The following is a 14,499-nucleotide window of genomic DNA, read 5'->3' as shown; positions in this document are numbered from 1 at the left end:
TGGTCATGAATTTATCTACAATCGTCTCACTGATCAATCTTGATAAATGATATACAAAATTATGATACTGATTTTTTAGATCCATTTAAATTATTTTACTACAAGAGTATTTTTAATATATTTTTTTAATTTAGATAATTTTATAAAAATAGTTTTGAATATTGAATTCAAGTATAAACAACTTATTTTTTTAAAATAATTATTAAAGATCCTATACATAATAGGATTTATTTTTGGGTTATAGAAACTCACAGGGATATGAAAATAAAGTATTGTGACACACTCCAAATATTTAGAATGAATCGATGCTTTTAAAACTAGATAAGTAATTAAATTGGTGAAAACAGTAATTTCAAGGCTATGAGTTTAATTGTAGAATTAAATTAATATTTTAATATCATATAATTTTGTAAATAATAACATAGTATGCCATTGTAAAAATGAATATATAAACTTTATAAATTACTTTAAATAACTAAATTATAATAGTAATAATTGGAAAAATATTTAACACCTGTATAATCTTTAAATATTACTCTTTTCTATCATAAAAAAAAAGAAGTTAAATTGAACATTCAAACTTAAAAGTATGATTTTTCATTTCAACAAAAATTATTCAAATCAATTTTCCACTCCTGTTATATATATATATATATATATATATATATATATATATATATATATATATATATATATATATTAATGTACATGTATTTTATGAAGTTTTTTTTAGTTAACAGATGAATGTTTTTCAAATCAGTTAAATATGATCTGGTTTCTGGTCTAAAGACAAACTGTGGAATGGAGTGTTTTATTATGTGAGTTGCAGCTTTCTGTTGTGTGTAATTCTTTGTTTTCGTTTTCTTTCTTTAACCCCATTTTCTTGTTTTGTAGCTCTCAGTATTTGATGCATTGATTCTGTTATAGCAGTGGGTATTTGTCATGAGAGTGCAGAACTTTATGATAAGATTTAAAATGTAATGAGAGATAACGTTTATAAGGTTGAGATCAGCACACAGTTTATTATCTCACCCAAACCATGTTGTCACTATGTGAAAAATAGAGAAAGATCTGGTCACCACTCGCATTTTGTCTTCATTTCTTGCATCACATCAAGGGCCATCACAAAATTGACCAACATTTTCTTTTTCTGTTCACTAATTCAAAATGGTATTTAATAGAACAACAATAGTATTTTGACATTCAGATCCTTTTAACATCCATTTGAGACTGTTCTTCACTACATTTCCGTTATTTTTTTTTTCAAATATAAAAATTTATTTTTCTTATGACTATTTTACTCTTACATGAGTATCAATAATTATTTTTCCTTAGTAAAAACAATAACATGATGGAACATTGAGTAAAAGTACTCTTATGTACCTTTATTTTTTTCACTTTTCTGTGTCTTTCAATAGTGATACCATAATTCATAATTACCCTTTACTGTCACAACGTGGGTCTCTATCACAGCAACGACAAAGACCACGAAATTCATCGAGTGTTGTACTGCACAAGCTCATGTTCGCTTATCCTTAATGCAATTATCATCATCAATGATTTCAATGGCCATGGTTGAAGCCACTTTCTTAGTGCACAACACCTTCCTCTTATCTCTCTTTCTCTATCTCTGTGCACCCTTTTGCATGCCAAGCTCTTCTTCACTCTCTTCAAACATTTTCACCAGACAAACATGAAAATGTCACACTTTCACACTTAGGTGGCATCTACTCCTACTCTGTTCTAAGATGGGTCTGCTTAGACTCTCATTTCTTTCCGTACTCTCTTGCCTTTTACCATTGCTCTGTTCCATTACCAAAGGTGGTGCCTCTGATGTTTATGTGAAGTTCTTGAAGGTCCCTCATGCATTCTCTCACTCTAAGTCAGCAACATTTGCTTTCCAAGTTCTTAACTCTTCTAGTGGGGGCCATTGCTCAAACTGCACCCTCAGATGCAAGGTTTGTTTGTGTGTTTGTGTGTGCTAATTTGGCAAGTCCTTTACTTCTAAGAACAGCTTAAGCGTATGTTTGGACCTGCGTTGAAAAAATTCGATTTTGATGGAATCGATTTAGCAGACGCAGAAGCTGATATTATTTACTTCTGTCTGGACGTGAATCTTTTAATTTTAAAATCAAACAAACATATATTTTACGTTGAGAAATCAATTATACGTCTTTTTGACTTGCAACCAAACATCCCCTGATTTAACCAGCAACTCAATCATTTTGTTGTTGTGAAATGTTGATTATATTACTTAGTGTAGTTCTTTATTAATATGACAAAGAAAGTGGGTATGTTTTTATACATGAGATACAGATCGAAGAAGAAATTAAATCACCAAATTTATCAATTTTCTGATTCGAGAGCTTTCTTTTTCTGGGGGATGACATGGGAAACATAGTACAGCTTACGTGTGCATTAAATTTCTTAAATCCTTTTAGGGAGCAATTATTGCATGATCTTCAACTGACACATCATCACATGTCTATGGTTTTGACCAATCTTCACATGTAGCACAGTTTTTTAACTATTTGTGACGTGAATATTGAACGGTAACAAAAACATGTGAGGTACCACATCGTACAATAATTGTAAGGTTAAAGGGGTTAGATTCACATGACAGATTATCATGTCGTAGTAAACTACTCTGTTGTGTTTTTATGCAGCGCTAGAACTAAAATGCTGGTTCATGGTGTTAATTTTGTTTTATATATTCTGATTGTTCTAAAATACCATGTTGCAGCTGGATGATGAGATCACATCAGTATGTAAAAATGGAAAAGTTTCATACAGAAGTTTGAGGGATGGAAATCATACTTTTGAAGTTTGCACCAGACATGAAGGACTTGGCTGTGCCACCTATAACTGGACTGTTGGTTAAGAAACCATACTTAATTCCTTATGCTTGTTATTAGTTGTTCACTTTCACTTCTGGGATTTTACCCCTTTTAGTTGCTGATTATGTGTGGTTAATGAAAGAACCTAAGTCCAGAGTATTTTCACTAAATAAGGTAGCATAAAATAGGAGAACATTAATGTTTCAAGCTTAACAGTTTATGCCACAAATATGACTAGCAAAATCTCTTTTCCCATTTTGAGTAGGATAGTTAATGCATCTCATTATCTCAATGCTTAACTACCTTTTGCTTGCATCTTAGTAACATGGAAAAACAAGTTTACAGAATCATGGAAAGGAGGGAAAGTATAAATATTGCTTGAACTTTCTGCTTGACTAATTAACATAATAGGTATTTTTTGCCTATATGCGATGTAATTTTATCATAAATATGACGTAGTCTCTCATGTTTCATGTAGTGACATTGATGTCTAACCTGAGCTTATTTGAAAATATGGTTTTAATATATGGCTGCATTATTTTCTTTCAGATACAACTCCCCCAACGGCATATGTTACTGCCTCAACATCTTTTACAAGTTCCTTAAATGTGTCGGTAAACATATCTTTTACAGAACCCTGTATAGGTGGAGGAGGTTTTGGATGCAAGTCTGTAAATGCATGCAATGTAAGTAGGTGGCTAACCAAGGTTGCTTATATTTCTGAAGTTAAGTTGTCTATTTTACTATGTATCTATTGAAGATCACTTATAATACTGTCTCAGTCTTTAACATATTGCTTTGTTATTTCTGTACAGCTTCTTGTCTATGGTGCTGGCCAGGTCATACCATCTTCCTTTAGAGTTTTACAGCCAAATCTCACATATTCTCTACTCGTTAGTCTGTCATCTACAGTTCAATATGGCCGGGCAATCCTTGTAATGGATAGGAACTTCTGCACTGACCTTGCTGGCAACAACTTTATGAGAATGCCAAATTCTAGTGTTTATATACATTTTGGTAAGTGAATCTTTTATTATGTCATAGCAGGGCCGACTCAAGGTCCAAGCAGGTAAAGCCATTGCATTAAGTCTCCAAGAAAAAAAGGCTTAAAACAAAATACTACTAATTAGTTTAGGCACAGAAAAAATACCTCAAAAAAACTATTTTAGTACTAATTGTTTGAGACCTCTAAGAGAAAAAGACCTCAAAAAAAATCCTTCTTTCTTAAATTTGTTTTAGGCCTTCCAGACCCTTAAGTCGCTCCTGTGTCATACCATAGTATATATCCTCAGCAATGCGCATTGTGTCATTTGTTTGATTACTTTATGGATAAAAGTTCATGTATTTTGGTGCTTGTGGCCTCAAAGATAGTGTGCTGTCTTTTTCTACAGGTGCTTGAATTTTAATCTAATAGAACTGAAAATTATGTTATTGTGTATCAGTATTGTAGAGGCTAGGAGCTTCGAAGATTTTTATGCATTCTAAATATAAGTAAACAATACTATAGAACAAATTTGGTTAGTTTTTAATGTTCAGAACTTGATTTCCTCTATGGCAACCATGATCACAGACAGGAGAAAAGTTTTTGTCAACATCAGGACTCGTGTACCAGAAGAACTGCTTCAACTTAACAGTGAAACGAGAACAGTACAGGCAACTAATGACTTTGACAGGCTAAAGATATATTTGTACTTCTCAGCACCAGTTCTGAATTCTTCTACAGAAATTTTGAACTCTATCAACATTAGCCAGGGTTCACTTCATCTAAATAATTCAAAAAGCCTTGGAGATAGAAGATTTGGATTCAGGGTCAGTAATTCATTGATATGATAAGGTTTAACTGTCTATATCTTATGCTTATTCTAAGTGTTTTTCCTCTGCTTACACTTTCTTTTGGCCATTAATTCAGGTTACTAATATATCCTCTACTGCTATAATATCAATTAACTTCAATTCAGAGTCTATAATAACCAGACAAGGGACTCAAGTTTCTCCAATTGCACCAGTTACTTTCCTTTATGGTACATGCTATCCACCAACCACTAAGAAAACAGGATTTAGATTTATATAGTAATATTAACATATATTGTTTTCACACACCTTTTTGTCTTGATATTCCAATGCTCTTTGATAACATAGCCATATATGGAATTCAGATACTACGAGGCCTGCTGTGATGTTGAGTACATATAGCATGAGGACAAGAGAACACAATCTCCAAATATTAATTAAATTTTTGAAGCCTGTTTTTGGCTTCAACTCTTCTTGCGTATCAATTTCAGGGGGTTTACTAAAGAGGTAAGTATTTAGTCGATGTTCATTTTCTTAATGGGTTAAATATGATTTTAGTCTTTAAACTTGGACGTAAAATTGAAATTCATTCTTGTTCCAAACTTTGATACATTTTGCTCCAAAAACTTAAAAAATAAATGGATATAGTCTTTTTTTGGGCTTGTTAAATGGTGTTTCAGACTGACATTTGAGCTGGAACTTATCGAAACAATGTAAACAACTCAAACGTATTTGACATACACGTCAAAAACTATATTTATTTTATTTTTAAAGTTTGGGAACTAAACTGTATCAAAGTTTGAAACAAGAACGAATTGTAATTTAATGCTAAAATTTAGGGACTAAAAACATATTTAACCTGTTTCTTAGATATTGTATAGCATGAAAACACACTAATAAGTCCATGTATGCTTGTAAATATATATCTCTCTTTCCATATTCATTGTGAGAAAGGCAAATGTCTACTGACAGACATCTTTTCTTTTAAAACTTTTGTTTTCTGTCTAGTTTCCACGAAATAAGACGGGACATATACATGGTTGAGTTACTAGCAGATGATGGTTTAGTCTTTGTTAGTGTGCCTGAGAATGTAACAAGAGATGTTGCCGGGAACAAAAATCTAGCTTCCAATTTTCTACAAGTGAGGCACTGTAAGATATTTTTAATTTTGCTTATTAATTTTTTTTTTGGTGATAGTGTTGCTATTAGAGCTGATATTATATTTGTTTCATCTTGTGAGCATTCATATTCTTGTATATCACAATATTGTTTTTTCTTTGCACCTATTTCATCATAGTTGTCGTTAACATATTTATGGTTTCACAATCATGCAGACTCTATGCCTCTCATTTCCTCAGTGGTTTCTGCATTTGCAACTGCTTCATTTGTGCTGACATCAATTGCTGCGGGTTTTCTCACTATCTCATCTGCAAGCCTTCAATCTGTTGGTACATTTACAAGATCATCGTCTTTCTCGGTATTCGATCCAGCAAGGAATCTTCTCGTGAGACACTTAACTTGAAAAGTTTCTGTAAATTAGAGAAAGTTCTTATATTTTTATAGTGATTATGGAGAGAAAACCACATTGATAGGCTCACTTTGTTAATCATGCAGAGAATTTTGAGCCATATTCAGGTGTTTGCACTATCTAGATGGTTAGCAGTTAAGTTGCCAGTTGAGTTTTATGAATTTGCCAGACATTTACAATGGACCATACCCTATTTTACTGTTCCATGGGAATCCGAACCCATGAACCTATTCATGGTTAGCTCTAATCCCTTTGGAACCTCTAAGGCCAACAACAAGGCTCCAGAAATAATCCCAAACAAGTTAGTTAAGAGTCTGAATTTCGCTGCTTCAGTGTATGGATCACCACTTACTTCTTCAGAGTACCAGCAATATTTTGAGGTTAGAATAAGTTCAGATGTCTATCAATAGTGCAGAGAAATTTAATTTCTTATCTATGTTAACGAAAAACCGTCAATTCTTAATTCATAGTGCACACTTGCAGAGTGAAAATTTGAAACCAGAAGCTGAATATGTTTTGGATTCACAACATTCCTCTGGGTAAGTTATATGTTTCAATACATTATATATCTTAGGAAATTAGTTTTTTCATTTCTATACAGAAAAGGTCATCATTAGCATACAAGGGATACTAGCACAAACACTCAACTCACTTTTTGTTAGCTCAAACTAATATTGTTTTGAAAAAAAAAAATGTATTTCTATTTATTGCTAGCATTTCTGTTAGGATATGAAAACTAGACCACCAATACTTTACTACAACGATAACTGGAAATTTGCCAACATGGTATATTGCATTCTAATGGTCAACACATGATATACCAGATTTCAACCAGAGATGTCAGAAAAGGTTTGGAAATGAAGCACTGCTTCAAAAATGGACTAAGAGTATACTTAATTAGAGTAAATTAGACCTTACAAAAATTTGAAAGCAGAATGAAATACAAATTTGAGGAAAAAAAACGGTGCATTCAGTATCCCTTTATTCATTCGATGTTAGAAGTCCAACATCGTCTATCTCAAGTTTTGGAGTGTGACTGTATTTGTTAGAGAACTTGTCTCAATGTTCATTAGTTTTAAGATCAAATCTCACATATTACAAGTCAAATTTTATGAAATAAACAGTGAACGTAATGCTTTGAATCGGTTTGTACTTGATACATTCTTTTCCTGCATTTATAACAGTAAGAAAAGGCATTCCATGAGATAAATCAAGAAGCATACTCTGTTTTCAGATTATAACTTATTTATTTGTCAATTTTTCAAACTTCAAGTGCTTCAACAATATATTATTACTTATTATAATCAATTATAAGATTTTTTTCTTTTTTCTAATAGATGGACAGAATTTTATAGAAGCATGTTTTGGTTAGCTGTGATCTGTGGTGGTTTAATGGTTCTGCATGCTTTTCTCCTCATTGTCCTGAAATTTGGGAAGAGAAATTCTGAGAAGCATACAATACATGGAGCACTCACATTCCCAAGATTTGAGATATTTCTTATATTTCTTGCACTACCTAATATTTGCAAGTCCTCTGCTGTCCTAATTCAAGGTAACCATAATCATGATGTTATTATTTGTCACCTAACCATTTTCTGTGATCAATAAGTAAAGCAAAAAATAAAGCAATGACAGATAAAAGATATTAGACATACGAAATGCATACTAGTTGATTCAAACCATCAGTGAGGTCAATCCCATTATAGAGTGCTTTGTGAAGTATGAATTGGTGGGTTTTCTAATTAGTGGTGAAATGTGTGAGGCAAAACTGGGAAAATTACAGGATTCTTGACCAAAAAACACAGTATTTTGTTGTTTTCGATATGCAAAGGAAGATTCATTTCTTTGTTTTGAAAAAATCTAAACTGATAGCTGAAGAGTTTATGGTTCCTGTTTTCCTTCCCTCTCAGGAGTTGAACACGGATGTTCCAATCATTATCTCACCTGGTCTAAATAATAGCTCTTGGCCATGTGCTCATTTTGTTTTATTGAAAGTTATGAGAAAGATAATAGAGAAATTAGAAATAGATAACAGCAATAAGATCATTTCACTAATATGATTTCAGTCTTCATTGCAAGGCCATTTATGCAGAAGTCCAAAACTTCTCTCACACAATTACTAGGCTTAATTTTTCTCTTTTGCATTATGGCTATAGGGGGCTCTCCTTCTGGAGTTGCTGTTGGCACTATACTGTTCATTTTTGTGTGCATTGTGCTTCTGGCTTTATTCTTGTTCCTCTCCATTGGAATCACATTTGGAAGGTTGCTTCAATATAAGGAAGTTCATCAAGAAGGTTTGACATTTCACTGGTACCAAGAGCTTGAGAGAGTCACTCTGGGGCCAGGCAAAAGAGGCCAATGGACATGGAAAGAACAACCTAGATCTGTTTATCTAACCATCTTTGGCCCACTGTTTGAAGACCTGAGAGGCCCTCCAAAGTACATGCTTTCACAGATTTCTGGTGGCACCGGCAACACTCCAAGTCAAAGAGATCGCATCATTGCCTCTGATGATGAAACAGAAGATGCAGAAGCACCTTTCATCCAAAAGTTATTTGGGATTCTTAGGATATACTATGTGTTTCTTGAATCCATAAGGCGTGTCTCACTGGGAATTTTGGCAGGTCGCTTTGTTCCAACTCAGTCTTCTAAGACCCCTTTGATTATTATGTTGTCTATGACTTCTTTTCAGCTGTTCTTCATGCTGCTAAAGAAACCTTTTATAAAGAAAAGGGTTCAGCTGGTGGAGATTATCTCACTCACCTGTGAAGTTGCTCTATTTGCTACTTGTTTTGTCCTTCTAAAGAAGGAGTTTTCTGTGAGAGCTGAGACTAAGACTGGAATTTTCATGCTTGTGCTGTTCCTAGTGGAGTATTGTGCTCAGATCATGAATGAATGGTATGCTTTATATGTGCAAACAAAGATGCTGGACCCTGAAGAAAAATCACTCTTGACAGGTTTAAAAAATGCCCTGGTTGGGTTTCTTTTGTATTTCATCCCTCAAAAGTGCATCAAAGATTTGGTAAAGAGGTTACCACAAAATGGGAATGGGAATAATGAAGAATCTAGAGACACTGCTTCAGGTGGTGACAGGTCAAGATTTTCAAGTAGCAGAAGCTCAGGTACACCTGATGGAGCATGGTTGAAACAGATAAGGGAATTTACAAAGTCTAGCTTTGGTAGGGAAAGAAGTGTCAATGATCCTTCTACTAGTGGCACTACTGCATGGAGTGGGTTGTGGGGGACCAAAAGGAGTGGGAGCTCATCTTCCGAGTTCAAGTCAAAATCAAGTTCGTTGTACAAAGATTTGGAAGACATTTTTTCTTCCAAATGATACAGAAATAGTTAGATTTGTATCTGAGTTTAGAACAATTTGTATCTCACTGTAATAAATCTACATGGATTTGCCTCCCATTCCTGTCAACTTGTTTATGGTGTAAGATGGTGCACAATTCTGTGTGTTAATCGTTTTTTGCATGTTATGAGGTTGTTTTTTGCATATAACAACAAAGAGGGGAGAAAGAGAAAAGTCAAAGGCAACAAAGAGAGTAAAAAATTCATATTACTAAACAGAAGAATGGAGATGAATAAATTCTCACCTTAAAAATCGAAACAACATAGTAAAATGTAAAACCTTTATTCTCCTCGAACTGTGATCATCCTTTATTCTTCTGATGTCATTATATTCTCCTCGCACTATAGATCTATTTCCACCAAGAAACCAAAATTACCCATATGCATAGTTGAACTGAACCCTAATTTTCCAAACGTCAATTTTAATCTTCATTTTTCTCTCCAGCCAAATTACAGTTTCAAGTTTTGTTCTTATGCTCTCAAACTCCGTGCCACCAAGAAGCAGCAAAATTCAACACCTGTGCTCTGTTTTCGGCTTAGATCTGTTTCCTTCCAACACTTGTCCAGAGCCAAAGCTTCAAGCTTTTTCTATATTTTTCTCCTCTTCAATTACCATACCATATAAATATACAGATAAAGAAATGGGGTCTTTGTTGAGTTCACCGAAAACGAAAGAACAGATGGAAGCAGCGTTGAATAAGGTTAAGGATATAGTATCCTCTTCCCCTGTTGTTGTCTTCAGGTATCTTTTCTTTTCCGATCTAACTTACCCGTTGTTTTATATTTTGCAAGTAACTCGTTTCATCCATGAAATCCTAATAACTTGTTTAAAATGTATTCAGATTTTAGAATTTGGGTTTAGGTCTAAATCAGCTCTAAAAGTAAGAACATGATAACATGCGAGTGTTTCGCTATTTGTGTACAGTATTTTGGTTGTCATATTACGTTGTCACTGTGAGGATTTTCTCAAAGAGAGACTGAAAGATTCGTTACTACCAATGAGTTGAACAAAGCTTGAAAGTTCCCTTCAAAAATCTATACCTTTCAACAAATTAGTTTTTGGTTGTGAGCTTAGGAATAGTTAGGTGCACACTAGAATGAAACAGCTTTCATTTTTTCTTTTTCATATCAGTAATTCCATCCTGTAATCTTTGTGGTGGCAGTAAGACATACTGTGGTTACTGCAAGCGGGTCAAAGATCTGTTCCAACAGCTTGGAGCATCCTACAAGGTTGTTGAATTGGACACAGAAAGTAAGGGTGCTGTGAATACTCTCTCCAGTGATTTCATGTTTGGTCTATTATATCAATTTTCTTTTCTTGGCTTGTTAGATCAATTTCGTTTTCATGTTTGTTGTCTTTACTGATTCTTTGCTTTAAGAATCTTTTTACAAGTTAACCTTTATATACACATGTATTATGAATTATAATGTTGTGAATATGTAATAAAAAATTATACGGGGCCTTTATTATTACTTTTTAGTGTGTCTTATATAAGGTTTTTGTAATTGAAGGTGATGGAGGTGATATTCATTCAGCTTTAATCGAGTGGACAGGGCTTAGGACTGTGCCTAACGTGTTTATTGGAGGAAAGCACATTGGTGGTTGTGATAGTAAGGCCCTGCACATGACTTTCTTCTGAGAAGAACGTGGCAATGTTTTTGTTGCTTTATTTTCCTTATTTGCATCTAAAATTTTCCCTCGTATCTTGCAGCTGTTTTGGAGAAATACAAAACAAAACAACTGGTTCCTCTTCTGAATGATGCTGGGGCAATTGCCAATAACTCTGCTCAACTGTGAACAACTATGTTTAGGAACAAAACATTTTCTAAAATAAGATGAAATATGGAGAAAGCATATACTAAAATTTCTAGCTTTACTTCGTATCAATATCATGCTCCACGAGAATAAGTGATGGCTCAAATTATGTGAAATAAGACCATCTTATCATATCATGCATGTATCATCAAAGTTGAAACATTATTACGTGTGTGATTTCTCTAAGTGATTAGTTATAGAGCTTAACCGTCACTGGAGAGGTTGCATGTTAATGAAATTTGTTCAAACACAGTTGGTATTGTCCTAAACTATTATATAGAGAGTTTTAAGCCACCCAAATTCATATATAACGATGTATGAAAAATATAAAACATAAAACAAATTATAATGTAAACCTTACAGATATCTGACATGATTTTTATTGTTGGAATAAATGTTTCGCATAACATTCAATGTCTTCTTCTTCGGTTCCGTCTAGGGGTAGAATTTGACCTATAACTCCTAATCCACTTGCAAAACAAACATATAAATGAAGACCCTTTTCTCCATTTAGTAACTGATTCACGCAATAATATACATTAGTGATAACAATAAATTCACACTCAAAGATACTATTGGATATTATAGATTTTATGAATGCCACTAGTTTATAAAGAATACATAAAATTATTTTTAGATAAAGTATACAAAGCCTTTTCAAACAACATCTCTAATCTAAAATCTTGATTTATAGGTCGTATTTTTTATATGTTACTTAATTTTTTTTATTTTATTTCAATGTGAGATTCAAATTCAAACTTAGATTTTTAATAGTCTCTCCTTTAAATGTAAGTTTTTTTTTTTACATTGATACATTCACTTTAAATGAGTGTGTTTTATCATTTATTTGTCGCAAGACGGAACCCTCACTACTAAAAATTTGATTTTTAGCAATTTAGCGCCACAAAAGTATTTTAGTGTCAATTAAATATAACTGCTGGAATAATCATCACTAATACTTTTAACGTCAATTTTAACAGTCTCTAAATTAATTTTAAAAAATACTTAATATTTAACGGCGGTTATAACCGTCAGCAAAATCATAATTTTTTTAAATGATAATATTTAGTGGCAATTACAACCGCCACCAAAATCATTTTTTTAAAATATTTTACAATTTAGATGTTTATCTCAAGGTCGTAGAATGGCTTTGATGATCGACTCAAGATCAAAATATTTATTTGGGAAGAGCTTGGAGTAGTAGTCACTGTTACATAGCTTTCTCCATTCTGATGAACCTTGTGTGATGAGTTTCTCGAATTGCGCCTCTTGTTGGCATACCATGGTTGGAGTGAAGCCAATGAGCTTTGAGCGCAACTAAAACCGGGCACGCATTTTCACCGCAAGCTCTTTCACTCATTTTATCAAAAGGAAGCAAAAAATACATTGGTTTTCAGCTTTGCCTTCCCATCTCTACTTTTAATCTCCTTGTATTCCCAACTTCTTGTAGTGCCTTTTTGCTATACTTCATTTGATTTCTGTCATAAGTAAACAAAACCATTTATTAACTACCTAGTTGGTAAAAAAGGAGGGACCTTTGCAGTGATAACCATGAGTTAAACATAAAAATGAGGTTACAAAGTAAGAATGTAATAACACACCGTGAATAGACCAGGATACGAGGTTTGAGTTTTTTGTTTGTCAGTGGGTGTTTGAAAGTTCCACCCATTGAGGCTTTTATTCCTCTGCAAATGAGTCTTTTGTTTGAGGTTGTAAATCTCTCGAAGCCTTTTGTGAGTGTTGGTCGTGTGTTGTGGGTTCCACTGTTGTTGTTGGCATTGCTTGTGCTGGAATCGTTGAATGAGTCATCCGAGTCAAACAATGTCACAAACAGATCCATAAATTTACAAGTTAGAAATCACTTGATCCTATTAGTTTTTGACTTTTCAAATAAAAGTAGTCAAGAAGAATAATTTGAGACACAATTTCCCAAACAAAGCATTAGGATAAATTTCTTCGACAGTATTCCAAAACTTGACAGCAACCAACACATAATTTCATCTAAGACTAGTGCTTTACCAATTACCTTAACATTAAAAGTAAATAAATAAATAAAAAACAAACTATGAAGGAAATATAAAAGCATTAATCTTGCAATGGTCTAATAGAATATTATGAACACCTTGTTACACCCTAGAACAAAATCCTGCAAAATTTTTATTCTCCCACTGTTTTTTAAATTGCAAAACGGGAGGTGTTAAGTGGCATGCCTATGAATAAATAGTAAATATAAACAAAAGAAAGAAAAAGAGAATGTCTCATCACTTATGAAAGCATGAACAAATACCCTCTTAGTATTTTCAAGATTAAACTGAACACATTTAATTCTATCCAAGGAACTCATGAGTTACACACTTGTAAATCAACTAAAGAATCAAGAAAGCAATCATCATTTGTCTTCCCAGTTCCTAGTTCCCAATTCCCACTCTATTTTGTTCAAAGCTTAGTCTAGCTAGCTTGTTCATGACCCTAAGTTCTTTGGCAGTGTTCTAGTGAGACCATTCAAGGATAAGTCAAGAATCTCTAGTTTTGATGCATTCAACAATGATGCAGGTACAAAAATTGTGAGATTGTTGACTACACCATGAAATACTTGAATGTTTGGAAGAGTAAATCCAAAATCATCTGGTAAGTTCCCATGAAGATGATTTTGATTAAAAGTGAAATAGTATAAAGAAGATTTGTTATATAGATTGAATAAAGAATTGAGCCAGACAAGTAATTCCCATATAGCACAAGATATGTCAAGCTTGATAAAAGACCTACCTCGTGTGGTATGCAATGAAGCTGTTTAATCCAAAGCTAATGCGAGACAAAGAAAAAAGGTTTCCAATCCAAGTTGGGATTTCTCCAGTCAGATTATTAGCTCCTACAACTAGTACTTTTAGTTTTGTGCATTTTCATTTCCTGCAGGAGTTGCAATAGTTGTTGATTCCTTGATTAAGATCATGCATACAAGAACACATTTATTCAGGATTTGTGACAACATGCTTCTAGAGCTTGCACAAGGATGATGCATATTTTAAGTGCTAAATTTTGATGCTAACTTTAAAATGATACAGGTTATGTTTTAAGGTGATGATGCTATTAAAAAAGTAACTGAGGTTGCCAAATTGCATCAACAACATGTAAGTGATGGTCCATTTCTATTAGACAATAGTATTCTTAGGCTC

The 14,499-nt window shown here is 33.3% G+C and overlaps 2 protein-coding genes and 1 long non-coding RNA gene across 4 annotated transcripts; 2 read left to right on the top strand and 1 right to left on the bottom strand.

The window, feature by feature from the left end:
- The first annotated feature begins 1,540 nt into the window (after positions 1–1,540).
- Positions 1,541–9,570, top strand: LOC114163770. Of its 2 annotated transcripts, XM_028048079.1 has the most exons (13): positions 1,541–1,958; positions 2,744–2,876; positions 3,387–3,523; positions 3,653–3,854; positions 4,408–4,646; positions 4,747–4,858; positions 4,994–5,135; positions 5,637–5,779; positions 5,963–6,132; positions 6,243–6,536; positions 6,640–6,695; positions 7,494–7,708; positions 8,313–9,570. In XM_028048079.1, the coding sequence occupies exons 1-13, from the start codon at positions 1,749–1,751 to the stop codon at positions 9,488–9,490; spliced, it is 3,231 nt and encodes a 1,076-aa protein (XP_027903880.1). In that variant the 5' UTR covers positions 1,541–1,748; the 3' UTR covers positions 9,491–9,570. The 2 variants fall into 2 exon arrangements, with proteins under 2 accessions (XP_027903880.1, XP_027903881.1); XM_028048080.1 differs by lacking the exon at positions 1,541–1,958 and having other exon boundaries at positions 2,744–2,872.
- Positions 9,571–9,778: 208 nt separating this feature from the next.
- LOC114163771 (glutaredoxin-like) lies at positions 9,779–11,578 on the top strand. The gene is made up of 4 exons (XM_028048081.1): positions 9,779–10,252; positions 10,674–10,762; positions 11,023–11,121; positions 11,223–11,578. Exons 1-4 carry the CDS (start codon positions 9,984–9,986, stop codon positions 11,306–11,308), a joined length of 543 nt encoding a protein of 180 aa, XP_027903882.1. The 5' UTR covers positions 9,779–9,983; the 3' UTR covers positions 11,309–11,578.
- Positions 11,579–12,468: 890 nt separating this feature from the next.
- Positions 12,469–14,226, bottom strand: LOC114196033. Its single transcript, XR_003606610.1, has 3 exons — positions 14,093–14,226; positions 12,928–13,113; positions 12,469–12,804 (listed from the first exon to the last, which is right to left on the bottom strand). It is a non-coding gene; the product is annotated as an uncharacterized LOC114196033 (long non-coding RNA).
- Between the last annotated feature and the right edge of the window lie 273 nt (positions 14,227–14,499).

This window comes from Vigna unguiculata, chromosome 9 (genome assembly GCF_004118075.2).
Source record: "Vigna unguiculata cultivar IT97K-499-35 chromosome 9, ASM411807v1, whole genome shotgun sequence".
Classification (NCBI taxonomy): domain Eukaryota; kingdom Viridiplantae; phylum Streptophyta; class Magnoliopsida; order Fabales; family Fabaceae; genus Vigna; species Vigna unguiculata.
This window is presented reverse-complemented; position numbering and strand designations above follow the sequence as displayed.

Bases quoted from the DNA above. Each gene is read 5' to 3' on its own strand.
- LOC114163770 (XM_028048079.1), top strand. From the start codon at position 1,749: ATGGGTCTGCTTAGACTCTCATTTCTTTCCGTACTCTCTTGCCTTTTA. The intron at 4,647-4,746 runs GTCAGTAATTCA...CCATTAATTCAG, and splicing joins ATAGAAGATTTGGATTCAGG to GTTACTAATATATCCTCTAC. The intron at 5,136-5,636 runs GTAAGTATTTAG...TTTTCTGTCTAG, and splicing joins TCAGGGGGTTTACTAAAGAG to TTTCCACGAAATAAGACGGG.
- LOC114163771 (XM_028048081.1), top strand. From the start codon at position 9,984: ATGCTCTCAAACTCCGTGCCACCAAGAAGCAGCAAAATTCAACACCTG. The intron at 10,253-10,673 runs GTATCTTTTCTT...TTGTGGTGGCAG, and splicing joins TCCCCTGTTGTTGTCTTCAG to TAAGACATACTGTGGTTACT. The intron at 10,763-11,022 runs GTAAGGGTGCTG...TTGTAATTGAAG, and splicing joins TGTTGAATTGGACACAGAAA to GTGATGGAGGTGATATTCAT.